The sequence below is a fragment of the Gossypium arboreum genome, chromosome 1 (assembly GCF_025698485.1).
Source record: "Gossypium arboreum isolate Shixiya-1 chromosome 1, ASM2569848v2, whole genome shotgun sequence".
NCBI classification, from domain to species: domain Eukaryota; kingdom Viridiplantae; phylum Streptophyta; class Magnoliopsida; order Malvales; family Malvaceae; genus Gossypium; species Gossypium arboreum.
This window is the reverse complement of record NC_069070.1, coordinates 109,848,482-109,863,689: the sequence shown is the minus strand read 5'-3', so window position 1 is coordinate 109,863,689 and position 15,208 is coordinate 109,848,482. Positions and strand designations below refer to the sequence as shown.

At 35.0% G+C, this 15,208-nt stretch overlaps 2 protein-coding genes across 2 annotated transcripts; both read left to right on the top strand.

Moving 5' to 3' along the window:
- The first annotated feature begins 6,567 nt into the window (after positions 1-6,567).
- On the top strand, positions 6,568-11,462 carry LOC108483404 (65-kDa microtubule-associated protein 1). The gene is made up of 10 exons (XM_017786780.2): positions 6,568-6,766; positions 7,730-7,824; positions 7,924-8,127; positions 8,278-8,529; positions 8,603-8,818; positions 9,056-9,211; positions 9,292-9,603; positions 9,970-10,057; positions 10,549-10,697; positions 10,881-11,462. The coding sequence occupies exons 2-10, from the start codon at positions 7,753-7,755 to the stop codon at positions 11,181-11,183; spliced, it is 1,752 nt and encodes a 583-aa protein (XP_017642269.1). The 5' UTR covers positions 6,568-6,766; positions 7,730-7,752; the 3' UTR covers positions 11,184-11,462.
- An 871-nt stretch (positions 11,463-12,333) lies between these two features.
- Positions 12,334-14,864, top strand: LOC108480960 (protein HOMOLOG OF MAMMALIAN LYST-INTERACTING PROTEIN 5-like). The gene is made up of 6 exons (XM_017784117.2): positions 12,334-12,521; positions 12,621-12,721; positions 13,158-13,267; positions 13,518-13,593; positions 13,715-13,855; positions 13,975-14,864. Exons 1-6 carry the CDS (start codon positions 12,428-12,430, stop codon positions 14,713-14,715), a joined length of 1,263 nt encoding a protein of 420 aa, XP_017639606.1. The 5' UTR covers positions 12,334-12,427; the 3' UTR covers positions 14,716-14,864.
- Positions 14,865-15,208: the final 344 nt, after the last annotated feature.

The window sequence follows — 15,208 nt, the reverse complement described above, 5'->3', positions numbered from 1 at the left end:
CAAGTCACCATGAAGAAAAGGTTTTCACATCCATTTGTTCAACCTCCGGTCATAACAAGTCGCCAAACTCGATATAGTTCTGATAGAGGACATCTTCACAACCGGAGAAAATATTTCTTCAAAATCAACCCCCTTTTTCTAAGTATAACCCTTGACGACCAATCTAGCTTTGTATCGTGGAGATGAAGACTTCTCTTCTTGCTTCAACCTGTAAACCCACCGATTATTCAAAGTTCTTTTGCCCTTAGGCAGTTTCACCAATTCAAAAGTATGGTTCTCATGCAAGGATTGAAGTTCGTCTTTCATCGCTTCAACCCACTGATCTTTGCATTCACTCTCCATAGCCTCTTCATAACATTTAGGTTCTCCCCCGTCAGTCAAAAGAACATATTCATCAGGAGAATACGACGGAAGATCGTCGATCTCGGAAGACCTTCAAGTGGAACTATTGGTGGAGCTATAGGTGCTTGTTGTTGATCATTCACAACATCATCCATGGGAGTATCAAAGTCACCTATAGTCGATGGTCACCACTAACATCACCATGCACATCATCCGGATAGGATCGGTGAAGAGTCTAGGGAACCGGATTCACATCGATCAAGTCACCACTACCTTGTGAATCCACTTTCTCCGTCTTATCAATATCATCAATGGTGCGATCCTCAATGAAGACAACATCTCGCTTCTTCGAGTTTCTTACGAATCGGATCATAGAGTCTATAACCAAACTCACCATCTAGACCATAACCAATAAAAATGCATTGTCGAGCCTTGGCATCCAACTTGGATCTTTCATCCTTTGGAACATGAACAAATGCTTTACAACCGAACACACGTAGGTGATCATATGATACGTCTTTACCAAACCAAACTCTATCTGGCACATCACCTTTCAAATGAACACTAGGAGACAGATTTATCACATGTGTCACTGTATTCAAAGCTTCATTAAAAACGATCTTGGTAACTTTGCATCGACAACAAACATCGACTCTCTCAATCAATGTTCGGTTCATTCTTTCACTAACCCATTTAAGCTGTGGAGTCTTTGGTAGTGTTCTCGATGTCGATTCCTGTCGCAGATAATACTCATGAAACGACCACTGTACTCGCCACCATTATCGATCGAATGCACTTCAACTTCTTCCCGTTTCCTTTCAACCGATGCTTGAAACTGTTTAAACACCTCAAAGACTTGATTTTTAGACTTCAAAGTGTAAACCCATAGCTTTCTTGAACAATCATCAATGAAAGTCACAAAGTAAAGTGCACCACCATGTGATCTTACTTTTATCGGACCACAAACATCTGAATGGACCAACTCTAGCAACTCTGATTTCCTATGAGGAGGATGGCTTCTAAATGAAACTCTTCTCTGCTTTCCTGCTAGACAATGGGCACAATTCTTGATGTAGCATTCTTTAAACACGAAAGTTTATTCTTCTTCGCTAAACAGCTAAGCCCTTCTCACTTATGTGGTCGAGTCGTTTATGCCACAACTTCGGTTGAGTCATCATTCGATGTCACATTCACCGTCTCTCGAGAAGTCAAAGCTTGCATCAAGTACAAATTTGAGCTCTTCTTTCCTCGAGCCACAACTAAGGAGCCTTTAGTCGACTTCCACCGCCCTTCACCGAAGGTGTTCTGAATCCTCATCATCAAGCTTTCTGCAAATCAAATTCAAGCGGACATCCGGTGCATGTCGACATCCTTGAGAGTTAACTTTGTTCCATTGTTACTCACCAAGCTAACATCTCCCATACCAATAACCGAAACCAAACCATCATTACCCATCTTCAATACCCCAAAATCACCGGAGTATAAGATGTGAAGAATTCCTTCCTCGACGTGACATGAAGTGATGCACCAGTACCAATCACCCAACTAGTCTCGTCGCATGCTAGGTTGACCAAATTCTCATCACAAATAACTAACAGATCTTCACGAGTATGATAGCAACACGCTTCGGATTTTCATCGTCATTCCGATCGTGTTTATCACCACCACCTTTGTTCTCTTTCTTCCACTTGAAGCAATATTTCTTGATATGACCTTTCTTACCACAATGATGAAACTCAAGATTCTTGTATCTCGATCTTGACTTGCTTCGGCTTTTATCTCTACCCTTTCCATCTTTGTCTCTGTTTCTCCCCCTATTCTCGATAACCAACACCTCGAACTGTGATGTAGAACCCTGAGATCTTCTTCTTACCTCTTCATTCAACACACCACTCTTAGCCAAATCCAAAGTAATAATACCCTGTGGGGCAGAATTAATGAGTAAGACTCGAAAGGTCTCCCAAGAGTCTGGTAGAGTAGCAAGCAACCAAAGTCCTAAAATCTCGTCATCAAATTTGACACCCATACCAAGCAACTGATTCATCACACTCTAAAATTCACTAACATGGTCATCTATAGACATTCCTTCTTTATATTTCAGCGCCATCATTTTCTTCAGCAAAAACAACTTGTTATTGCCCGACCTCGAAGTATACAAGCTTTCAAGCTTCTCCCACAATGTTCGAGCATGTGTCTCCTGATCAATGTGGTTGTAAACATTTTCTTCAACAAATTGCCGAATAAAGCCACACACTTGTTGATGCTCAAATTCCCATTCTTCATCACTTTTCGAATTGGGTTTTTGAGTAGTAAAGACCGGAAGATGCAAAGCCTTCACAAACAACAAGTCTTTCATTTTATTCCGCCAAAGTTGATAATTTGTGCCATTCAACATAATCATCTTGCTCGTATTAATTTCCATAATTATCTGACACAATAACCAAGCTCTGATACCAGTTTGTTGGGAAGAAACCGAACAACCGAAACAAAGCGAAAGCACAACCGGTGTTCTTTCTCTCCTTATAACTCCTGTCAAAAATTATGGCAAGCACAATAGCACAAGATATGTTCTCTAGCAACCTTAATCAACCACAAATCAACTAATGCAACCACAACAAAAATAAATAGAGACACCGGTAATTTTACGTGAAAACCCCTTTAAATCAAGGGTAAAAACCACGGGACTTTAGAGTCCGATCAAGAGTTCCACTATCATCAAATGTTCAACTACAAGATCACAATATCAAGCCTACAACAAACATTCAACTCCAACAAGGCTAACAATATATAATCTTTAGCAAAAGAGAGAAAAATGAGAGAATATCACCAAAAACGCAGCTGCTGAAAAATGGGTATTTTCGATGCTACAAGACTCGGATGAAAAATCCGACCGTACAAAGTCAAGAACACCTTATCGCCTAGCTGCTGTCCAAAAATCAGCTCAATCGAACTACGGATGTACCTTCGATTGAAGAGTTGATCACTGCTGCACCAAGCTTGAAAAACTGAAATTTTCTTCTCTCTTTCTCTCTGTTTTAATTTGAGATTTTTTTTTTGTTTTAGCTCTACAAAAATTTCTGCCCACATCACCCGTTAAAAGCCCCCCAAAAATGGCTTTTGACAAAACCAAAAAGAGACAATAAAATGTGGCAAAAATTATGAGTTTCCCACATAGTGGGACCCACACCTAACAAAATTAACCATATATTAGAAGATATCAATTTTATTTATCGAAAATTAAAATATTTTTAGAAATTATTTTAATGAATCAAACTAAATTTTATTGGAAATTGAAAATAATCCAAAATGCCCAATTAAATCATCAACTTTATTAATTTTCTTAAAATTCATTTTTAAGTTAAAAAGTAGAGTTATAATATAACTATAAATACAAATATTCAAATAATTATAAAATAGACCGATAAAATTGGTACATAAGTCTAAAAACCGTGTAATAAATGCAAGTACTGAAAAATCAAATCTTCCAACTTTTGCGAATATTATCCGAAGAACTCATTCATGCTATATGGTCTTTAAAATGTTAAACGATGGAGATATTTGTAATTTTGAGCTGATGTAAATAAGGACAAAAGTCATGTGAGGGATTTGAGTGGTGAAAAATGTCCCCTAAACAGTACTCCATCCAGACGTCATAAAATAAAGGGTAAACTCTATAAATAGTCACTCAATTATATTTATATTTTATTTTAGCCATCTAAATTTTAAATTTTTAATTTGAGCATTATTGTTTAAATTTATTCAGTTTTTATCATGTACCGTTAAATTGATAAAGGAAAACCTTTTTTAATTAGTATAATAAAACATTTTAGTTCTTATTACTTACATAATCTAGCAATTTGATTCTAATTCTAAATAATTCAATAAATGTAATCCTTCACATTTACAAATTTTATCTATTTGATTCCCAAACTTCTTAATCAAAGCTTTTAGCTTTCAAAACAAATGCATTTCACACCTATAAATTTGTAAAACCCAAAAAAGAAAAATACAATTTACGATAAAAACTATGATATATGTTTATGTTTTACATTGAACCAAGTATTTGTGTGGACATATGACACTTCCGTTTTGGACCATTAGCTTTTCAGTTTTGAGTTTATTGGACTTTTATTTGTCTTCAGTTTTAATCTTTAAAGAAGTATAAGCATAATATATATAAGTTAAATTTGATGTATTTATAGTATAATTTATGTATTATCAATAAATTATACGATAATACATCATTTAATATTTTCAAAAAATTAATTTACAATTACTTAATTTTATTTTAATTGATGTGTCATCATTTGATTCATTAGTAATGGATAAAAAGAAAATTATATACTCTCGGGTACCACTGAGTATAAATATAGAAAAATTATTAAAATCATCGATAAAAATCCAATTACCCTTGTGGTTTGAAAATACGAAATCACTCTCCTAAAGTTTGATGGAAAATCCACTAGTTAAATGAGTTTGAAATAAAAGAACAATTTTACCCTTTATTAATTAATCATTATTCTATTTATACCCTTTATTAATTAATCATTATTCTATTTATTTTGTTATCTTCATTTTATATTCAATAATATTCAATTAAAAATAATAAAAATTTAATTAGTTACAAAAAATATTTTAATTATTTTTAAATTAAAATATAAGGTGCACTATATCCTAATTATTTGTTTTATTGGAGAAGTTTTTTTTTTTTTGGGTTTTACAAATTTATAGGCGTGGAATATTTCTATTTTAAAAGTTGAAAGCTTTGGTTAGAAAGTTTGTAGATCAAATTGATAGAATTTGTAAATATGAAGAGTTAAATTTAATGAATTGTTTTAAATTAGGATCAAATTTGTTAGAATATGTAAATATTGAGGATTAAATGTGTTATCATACAAATTAGACCAAAATAAGAACGAATTCACAATTAATGCCTAAATTGAAAATTTTAAAAGTTAAGTGACCATATGTATAATTTACCTAAAGCAAATAACAAAGAAAATAAATAATCTCTTTTCTCATTTGTCCCCATCCTTTTTTAGATTATAGATTTTTGAGGACAAAACATGATTATGGGTGAAAGATATATATATTAAAATATAGTCCACATGTTTTTGAGTCAATCAAATGTTGAACATCCAAAACATTAGTCAAACTTTCATTTCCATTACTTTTGGTATGGGATTTTCTAAGCACCACTTAATTAATCAAATATTTCTTTTTAAATCTCTAAAGTGCACAAGTTTTTCCATTATAAAATTTCATTGAGACTATAACTATTCCCCCACTGTCTTTTCTCTTCTTGCTCCATGCAATGGAAATTATTTAGTCACAACGAAGTTTAACAATGATTTTATTGTAATGACCATCAATTCACATGACACATCTTATGTGAATATTTTGTTATTGTAAATAAAAAAAGAAAAGAATGTAATATATAGTTTGTCCTCTTTTATTACTATTATGATTTATAAATCCCACTTATTTAACATCAAATTTAATTGGAGCTAATATAATTATAAAGAGGAAGATGTATAATAATAAAAAAGTGCATGGATATGTTTGGTAAAATCTAACAACCAAAAACACAAAGTAAATAATAATCTAAAAAAAGAAACAAGAAAAAAGACCCATGCAAGAGTTTTAATTATGACAGCAATATGTAGAGCTACTAATAAATACCAATCTCAGCTTTTTGCATGTTAATGATTTATATGTGTAAGCTAGAGATTAGAGACACCAACTGTAAGTGTTGCATTCGTGATGCCACCTATGCAACTATAACCCTTCTTTGGTCCCTTTCAATGCCTTCCTTTTCCTATTCCCTCACCACCCATTTCTTTATTAAAACTCTCCAATATTTAGGTTATTTGTTGAAATCAACTTAATTCTAGCTGGAGCTTATTTGATATTATAACTTTTTTTTTTATGTATAACAAATATGAAAATAGGATTTTATTTACGAGATTTTATTTTATGAACTTTTTACTATATCATTTATAATTTATTTTAATTATTTAATAATATTTTAATAATATTTTATTATTATTAACCCATAATTTTAATAATCTTTGTACTACGTTGGAATTCGAAGTAAAACCTCATTAACACTCCTTGTTATCTCTTTTTATTAAAAAACAAAATCTCAATTGGGGGGCAAACAAGTAAATTCATTACGATAGACATTGATGTAGTGCCATCATCGTAAATAATCTAGAAAACACGGGTACTTATCCATCAAAAGAATTTGTCTGGACATTGGATATATTAGTGGGTCCCACACTCTGCATTTCCCACTCCTCCCCTCTGTATCTAATTCTAAGCTTCTCTCACTCTCACAAACTTGCTCTCTGCAAATATCAAAGCTTTAGATCTGAAGGAGAAAAAAAAACACCCAGAAATCTTTGCTGAAAGGAAGATCTGGGTATGCCTTAATTTTTCTTCTTTCGGCTTCTTTGTTCTCTTTGCTGCATTTTCAGCTATTCTGATCTTGATGTTAAACAAAGTATGTTTTTTGTTGGTAGCAGGGAGATCTAGAGCGTTTTTGGAGTTGTTCTTGCACTTGTTTTTCCTAAATGTGTGTTGTTTTATTTGGAAAATTTTAAGTTTTGGAGCTTGGATTTTGTTAGGTGAATAATGAGAAATGAGTGAATTTGTGAGGTTGGGTTTTTATTGTTCAAGCTGATTGTTTGGTTTTAGTGAATCAAAGTAAGGATTTCTCTGATTGTTGATCGAGGAATGTGGGGATGAAGGAGTTCAGCACTTTTTTTAATGCTGAGTTGTTGATGATTTTGCTACAAGTTATTAAAGATTTATTTCTCCACTTTTGTAATTTTTTCAGTGTTTGAGAAGCCAAATTTTCTGCTAGTATGCTTCAATGGTTGCACCTTTGTGCAATTTATGTCTCTGATTAAGTCTTTTCTTTTAACTTCTTCTTTAGTGTTACCTGAATTGAAAAATACTTCCTATTAGTCAGCTTGTTGCAGTTCCCAAAAAACAATAAATAAGAGGCATTATCTAGTCTGTTTGCTAAATGCCATAGTTGCACCATACGTTGTATACTCCTTTGAGGTTCTTTTATACCATTTCAATATGTCAATGCATTAGCAATTGATGTCTTTATACGTTGTAGATTTAAATCTTTTATTGCCTTGATATTCTTTAGTTACTACTGTAATTCTTGAAGCTTCTTCTAACTTAATGGTTTGCCATTCTTTCGATTTTTTCTATTAGGTATTCATGTCATTTAATCTTGTACAGTACTGTTTCTAGCTGGTCAGTGAGATGTATATATTGTTCTTTAGTCCTGGTTTGTTATTTTCACGTGTGCCTCCAGATTCAAAGGAAAATTGTGTTAAATGTCGATTAAATAGTTCCCCTGGTGCAGGCTAGTTTGACGTGGTAGAGTCGATGGCAGTAACAGAGGCAGACAATCCTCTTGTAGGAGAAATCACTTGCGGTTCTTTACTGCAGAAATTGCAGGTAATGTGGCTTTTAAGTTGGTTCCCTCCCTTAAAATCTTTGTTTCTAGTACTCGTCTGTAGAATATAACTGGTAAAATGTTCTGCAAATTGATTGTAGGAAATTTGGGATGAAGTTGGTGAAAGTGACGAAGAGAGAGACAAGATGCTTCTTCAGATAGAACAAGAATGCTTGGATGTATACAAGAGGAAGGTTGAACAGGCTGCAAAATCAAGAGCGCAACTTCTTCAGGCCTTGTCAGATGCTAAGCTTGAGCTTTCTACTCTTGTATCAGCTCTCGGGGACAAAAGTTTCATTAGCATTGTGAGTGCTCACTTATTTCACCCTATATTCAAAGTTACTATAGACAATAGGATGTCATTACTCCTTTATATGCAAATTAATGCTGTTTACAAGTTTCCCATAAAATACTGTTTGCTGCATTCCTCATTAGTGCTTTGGGTTTGATTACAGCCTGAGACGACATTGGGAACAATCAATGAACAACTTGCTGCTATTGCACCAGCACTCGAACAGCTGTTGAAACAGAAAGAGGAGAGAGTTAAGGAATTTTCTGATGTACAGTCTCAGATTCAGAAGATATGTGGGGAAATTGCTGGGAATGACAGTGAGCAGACAGGTGCTCCAGCAGTGGATGAGTCTGACTTGTCCCTGAAGAAGTTGAATGAATATCAAGTAAAGCTTCAAGAACTTCAAAAGGAGAAGGTATATCTATTTCCCTGGATATCCTGGTTTCTAGTCTTTACATGGATCACTCACTAACTTATTTGCATTGCAGAGTGATCGACTGCATAAAGTCCTTGAATTTGTCAGCACTGTGCATGATCTCTGTGCTGTCCTTGGAATGGACTTCTTGAGTACTGTAACTGAAGTTCATCCGAGCTTAGATGACACTACTGGTGTGCAGTCCAAAAGCATCAGCAATGACACGCTATTGAGGTTGGCCGAGACAGTCTCAGCTCTAAATGAAGATAAGAAACAGAGGCTTCATAAGGTATCTTTGTTGTATGTAGCAGTTCTTTTCATTCCCCTTTTTTTTCCCTCTTCAAAAATGTACCACCCATTTTTCTTCTTGATGCTTTGCTACTTGAACCATTGCACATTGATATAAGGCGTTATGGAACCATCTTTATAGTGGACATGGATATATGAGTTAATATATTCTTCTTCACTTCATGCTTTTGTTCCAATAAATGAAATTACAAGGTTAACGTTTTTCCCCCTTTGACAGCTTCAAGAGTTAGCAACTCAGCTAATTGATCTTTGGAATTTGATGGACACTCCTGAAGAAGAAAGAATATTATTAGACCATGTCACCTGCCACACCTCTGCATCAGTTGATGGAGTGACTGTTCCTGGTGCTCTTGCTCTGGATCTGATTGAGCAGGTAAATCAAGTTTCTCAATTGGTGTCCAAGTTTGATAGAGAACAGTTGCTTACTTATTTTCATTTCCTTTTGTGCTGAAGGCGGAGGTTGAAGTTGAAAGGCTTGATCAGCTAAAAGCAAGCAGGATGAAGGAAATTGCCTTCAAAAAACAAGTGGAGCTTGAGGAGATATTTGCCTGTGCTCACATAGAGATAGATCCAGAGGCTGCTAGGGAGAAAATTATGGCTCTGATTGATTCTGGGAATGTTGAGCCTACTGAGTTACTAGCTGACATGGATAATCAGATAGCTAAAGCAAAAGAAGAAGTCCTTAGTAGAAAAGAAATATTGGATAGGGTTGAAAAATGGATGTCAGCTTGTGAAGAAGAAAGTTGGCTCGAAGACTACAATCGGGTATTTTTAATCTCTCAACATTTCTCTCTCTAGCTTCTCTTTCCCACCCCTATCTCCCTTGTTGGTGGATTTATCGATTTGGGTTGAAGATTAGGAAATAGAAAAGAATAATCTGGCCATAATATTGTTGTCCAACCTGTTATACTAACATGATACCTTTAAGAATCTTGGCCTGAGTGCTGTGGCCTGAGCCTTAATGCTGATCCTTGAATCCCTCGTCTTATTCCAATGTTCCCTGATAAATGTTTTGGACTCTTAAAATATTAGTGACTGCATGCTCGTCAGCATTCCTAATATTGCTCATATCTTACTACCTCTAATGACATTGAGTGTTACGCTTCTACTGATATTTTCTTGCTGAGACAGGACGAGAACAGGTACAATTCAAGCAGGGGCGCACACTTAAACCTCAAGCGTGCCGAGAAAGCTCGCATTCTGGTCAACAAAATTCCAGGTAGGGCCATCTAGAATCATATTTACAGGATGATGATTCATATGCCATTGGTAGATATTGTTTGCATCTGCATGTGCATTTCACCTTGAACCATCGTTAGCAATTCATTTTCTGGTCTTAAAGTTTCTTCTAATCTATTTTTGATTAGGTTCAATAGAAAGTATTCCCTACATTTTCCTTTTTGCCAATCTAGAATGTGGTAATCAGATAAAAAAAAGAATCTCAAAGATGAAGGTTCTATTGAGGATAAAATTAATTTGAATTTAGGCGTTCAAAATACAGCAATTGCATGGGATTCCAATATTAAGAGATGAAATTTTCCCAGAAGTCTATAATTCCTAGTTTCCATCCATTGATGGTATGTTTGCCTTAACATATCATGCATATCACATTAGAATTGCTATAATGCTACCACATTAGATCTGCATATCATGCACGTATGGCCTGAGTTCTTATTTTCCTCTCTAATCAGTTTTATTGGCCTTTGGTAGGTATGGTTGACACTTTGGTTGCCAAAACTCGAGCTTGGGAAGAAGATCGCGGCACATCGTTTTCATATGACGGTGTTCCCCTCCTTGCTATGCTAGATGAATATGCCATGCTCAGGCAAGAAAGAGAAGAAGAAAAGCGAAAGCTTAGGGTAAGGTTTTGATTCATTTTAGTTCTAACTATATAACTTAAAGCATGACCTAGATAAATAGGAAGAAGGTAAACTCAAAAAAGAGTTTTCAGCTAAATGTCTCTTGCTTTGCATGTAGACAGTGTCCTTTTTCTTTTTTTCCTTTTACTCCTGCTAAATATGGTTTAACTTATGGACTTGCAGGATCAGAAGAAGTACGGTGAGCAGCAAAACACGGAACAAGAAGCCATCTTCGGTTCAAAGCCAAGCCCTGCTCGACCATCTGGTACAAAGAAGGTGGTGGGTCCTCGAGCAAATGGAGGAACCAATGGAACCCCTAGCAGACGGTTGTCTCTAAATGCTACTCAAAATGGAAGCAGGTCTGCAACTAAAGATGGGAGGAGGGACAGCATGAAACTTGCAGCTCCTGCCAATTTCGTAGCGATATCAAAAGAGGACGCTGCCTCCCATGTATCGGGAACTGATCCAGTTCCAGCATCACCCTAAAATAATAAATTGATAGATTTTACACCCTTGTCTTGTTTTTAGTGTTATTACCGGATAGTATTAGTGAATTGGCCCGAATCGAAGAGCTGTCGTAGTAGAGGGATATAGTCAGTGACTGGAGAGTATAATGTTATTAGCTGTGTAATATTTGTGATATTTAGCATTTGGAAGGTGGTTTTTGATTCATGTTGTTACCTTTGCATTAGTCAGATCTGTTATTACATTTTCTACTATGAAAGAGGTGAAATGGCAACAAGGTACAAGTTTCTTCCCTATAAATCAGTTTTGGCATTGAAAACCTTTCAAGCACTCACTCAAATCATTCAACTTGAACCTGTTTTTATACTAATTCAGGATCAACATGCTGTACGTTAAAACTCATATTCTCCATTGGAGCGGTTATGTATTGATATTAGAGTTATTATTATTTTATTATTTTATTATTCTCAAATATTGATAGTAGAGTTACGAATTGAGTTTTTAAATTACCAGTATTGTTGTATCAACTTTGTTATTGACATTAAATGTCAACTTCATGGAACATATTTAAAATATGTGGATTGAGTTGTAAATAGGTGTATATCTATTCTATAAACTACTTGGATTCGACATAGTAAAAGGGAAAAGAAATAACTCTCGTGCTTAATACATCAAATTCAGGTGGTCTATACTAAGACTTATTTAGAGCAATGGTTAGAACCCTTCTTTGACATTTAGATGATAGAGGTTCATGCTTTGTCATCTCTCATTTCCTTTCTCAATATTGAACTGATAAAAATAAATTCAAACTATCTATATATTATGTACACATTTATTTACAATTTGATTCATAGGTTTTAAATGCTCCACCTCATATCAAAACTGAAGACTAAGCCGACGGAGGGAGTTGATTAATATAATACTAATACTCTGAGGATTTGATTATAACATTTTGAAATGTAAAGATGTGTAATGCAATTAACCCTTAATATTCGTGGAACATAAATTTGCCTATTTTCCATTAAAAATTCAACAACAATAACAATTGCACTATTATTGTTTGCAAATTATGGAAAAAAGAAAAGTTATTGGGTGTTTTGTTAAAGTCCTCAATCTAAAGAGACTAAACTAGCAATTCTTCCAACAACTTCCAAAGTTGTCATCTAATCTTCAAAAACTTAACTAAGAAGAGTCGTAACATTATAAACGACGTCATTTCCTCTTCACTTCCCCACATTGAAAACCATTTCTCCTTCCCAAAGGCAATGGCAAACGAGAATGAGCCAGCAAAACTGCTCTTACCGTACCTTCAACGAGCCGATGAGCTTCAAAAACACGAGCCTCTTGTCGCTTATTACTGTAAATGAAAATTACATCTTAAACCTTCTTTTTTTTCTCTTCTCTTTTTAATCTTTTTTGTAGATGCTAATTGGAAATTTTCTTTTCTCTTTTTTAAAGGTCGGTTGTATGCAATGGAAAAAGGATTGAAGATACCCGTCAGTGAGAGAACCAAAACTACCAGTGCTCTTCTTGTTTCTCTCATGAAACAGCTTGAAAAGGTCTGTTCTTCTCTCTCTCTCTCTCTCTTTAATGATTAGCTGATTTTGAATTATGAGTTGTGTTATTTGAGCTGTTTAATCAATTGGGTCTACTTTACTTTCCTAGAAAATTTAATGGATATGTTGAATTAGATGTTGTTATTGATTGATTGATGTGATTTTACATGAAAATATTTAAATTTAACACCTTGGTATTTCTCTACTGGGTCTAATTTGGATACTGGGAGTTGCTGTTATTTTGTGTATTTGATCTAGTGCTGAAGCTTCAGATTACTAGTTAAACAATTCTCATTAACTAGAATCACATAGCTATTTATTGATCATTGCAATGGCATTGTTTGTTGTATGATATATATGGAGCTTATAGATAGCTTATAGATATAGATAAACAATAAATCACCTTTCATCAGTGTCTAAGGGTATTGGTACTTTGCAGGATAAGAAGTCATTGACGTTGGGATCTGAGGATAACTTGTATCTAGAGGGATTTGCCTTGAATGTCTTTGCAAAGGCGGACAAACAAGATCGTGCTGGACGAGCAGACTTGTAAGCAAATCTTCTTTCAAATATATCCATGTTGCACTAAATTGTATTTTGTCTAGAAGATGCAAAAGCAGTTCATTTGATAAGCTGAATGGCATGTTTGTAGTTTTAGTTAGTGTATTTTGTGTTACCCTCTAAATTATGAGAAAGTTCTGTTAATTGCTACATTACATGATTACACCCTTTTACTTACCTTAGTACTTTGATATTTCTATAAATGACTTAAGATTTAACTTTTGGGTGCTTGGTACAGGAATACAGCAAAGACATTTTATGCTGCCAGCATTTTCTTTGAGATTATTAGCCAGTTTGGTCCTCTTCAGCCTGATGTGAGTTTCTAGTTGTTATAGAGTCGCATTAAAATTTTGCGCTAATAATGTTGATTTCTTACTTTTTTGATGCATTACTCGGTTAGTTTTGTTTTGAACTTCTTATGGTTTTATTATACAGCTTGAGCAGAAACAGAAGTATGCTGCCTGGAAAGCTGCTGATATTAGGAAAGCTTTGAAAGAAGGAAGAAAGCCTACCTGTGGCCCTCCTAATGGTGACGAAGATTTGTCTGTTCTATCAAGTACACATAGCGGTTCATATGTATGTTTCTTATCAGAACAGTGCTTTAGTCATTAGCAATATAGGGACAATGGCAATACTTGGCCTTGATTAAATAAACAGAAATTCTGGATAACCTTCATTTATGTTTATCCTTGCAGGATCATGGACCTGGTGAACTTCCAGTTACCAGTCCCAGGCAAGATTCTGATCCGTCATCACAGTTCCATGATGAAAAAAATAACCAGCACCATGCTAATATTCCATCGTCAACTCAGTTCCATGATAAGATTGACCGGCAGCATTCTTTCGATATTTTACCATCACATCCTTCATTTTCTCCTCGCAGTTACCCTTCTCATGGACAATCCTTTCCACAAGATCCCCAAAGACGCTTCCCTTCACCACCTCCCTCGAGCAAGTCCGAAGATCCTACATATCCCCATGCATACCACCATCAACCCTATTCACAAGAACCGCAACAACATTTACCACATAATTTCCCATCCATTGACGTTCCCCCATATTCATATCCTAATTTTCAGTCTTATCCAAGTTTCTCTGAGAGTAGTTTACCCTCTGCCCCATCTAACTATCCTTCTTACTATCAAGGTGCTGAGATTTCTTACACTCCCCAGTCTGCTCCTCCAACAACAAGCTATCCATCAACATCCCAATACTCTTCAACTAGCAGAAATGAGACAGTCTCAGAACCTGCACCAACTATGTCTCAAGAACACCAATATGACAGCAATTACCAGCCACCACCGGAGAAAATTGCTGAGGCATACAAGGCTGCACGGTTTGCGGTTGGAGCCTTAGCATTTGATGATGTGTCAGTTGCAATAGATTACTTAAAGAAGTCACTTGAATTGCTGACTAATCCATCAGCCAGTCAGTAAGCTGGTTACCCAGTGGATAGATTCACATGGTTTTTCTTTGAATCATATGATTTGATTTGTATAGGTTTTATTGGAGATTCCGAACATCTGTTACCTGTCATGTAATTTTCATTTGAGAATCAAAATATTTCATGTGGTTTTCCATTAAAGATTCAGCGGGGTTTTGCTTTTTCCTCCCATTTCCTTTCCCGTAAGAAATCAACAAAGTAAATCCAAAAACATAGGAAAAACATAACTCAGATATCAATCACTACACAAATATGATTGCCAGAAATCAATCCTTAATCATATAGCTGTTATAAACAAGTTATTCAAACAGATATTCAAAACTTCAAAAACTTGATTAACTGGAAATAAGCAACACTGCAACAAATGCAGCAAGATGCATGCATGCTTGCTTGCTACTATTTCCTGATCATACTAAGGCAATATTGGATACTTATGGGCTTTTCTTTTAAAAATATTTTGGCCTTTATTTACATATATTTATAAT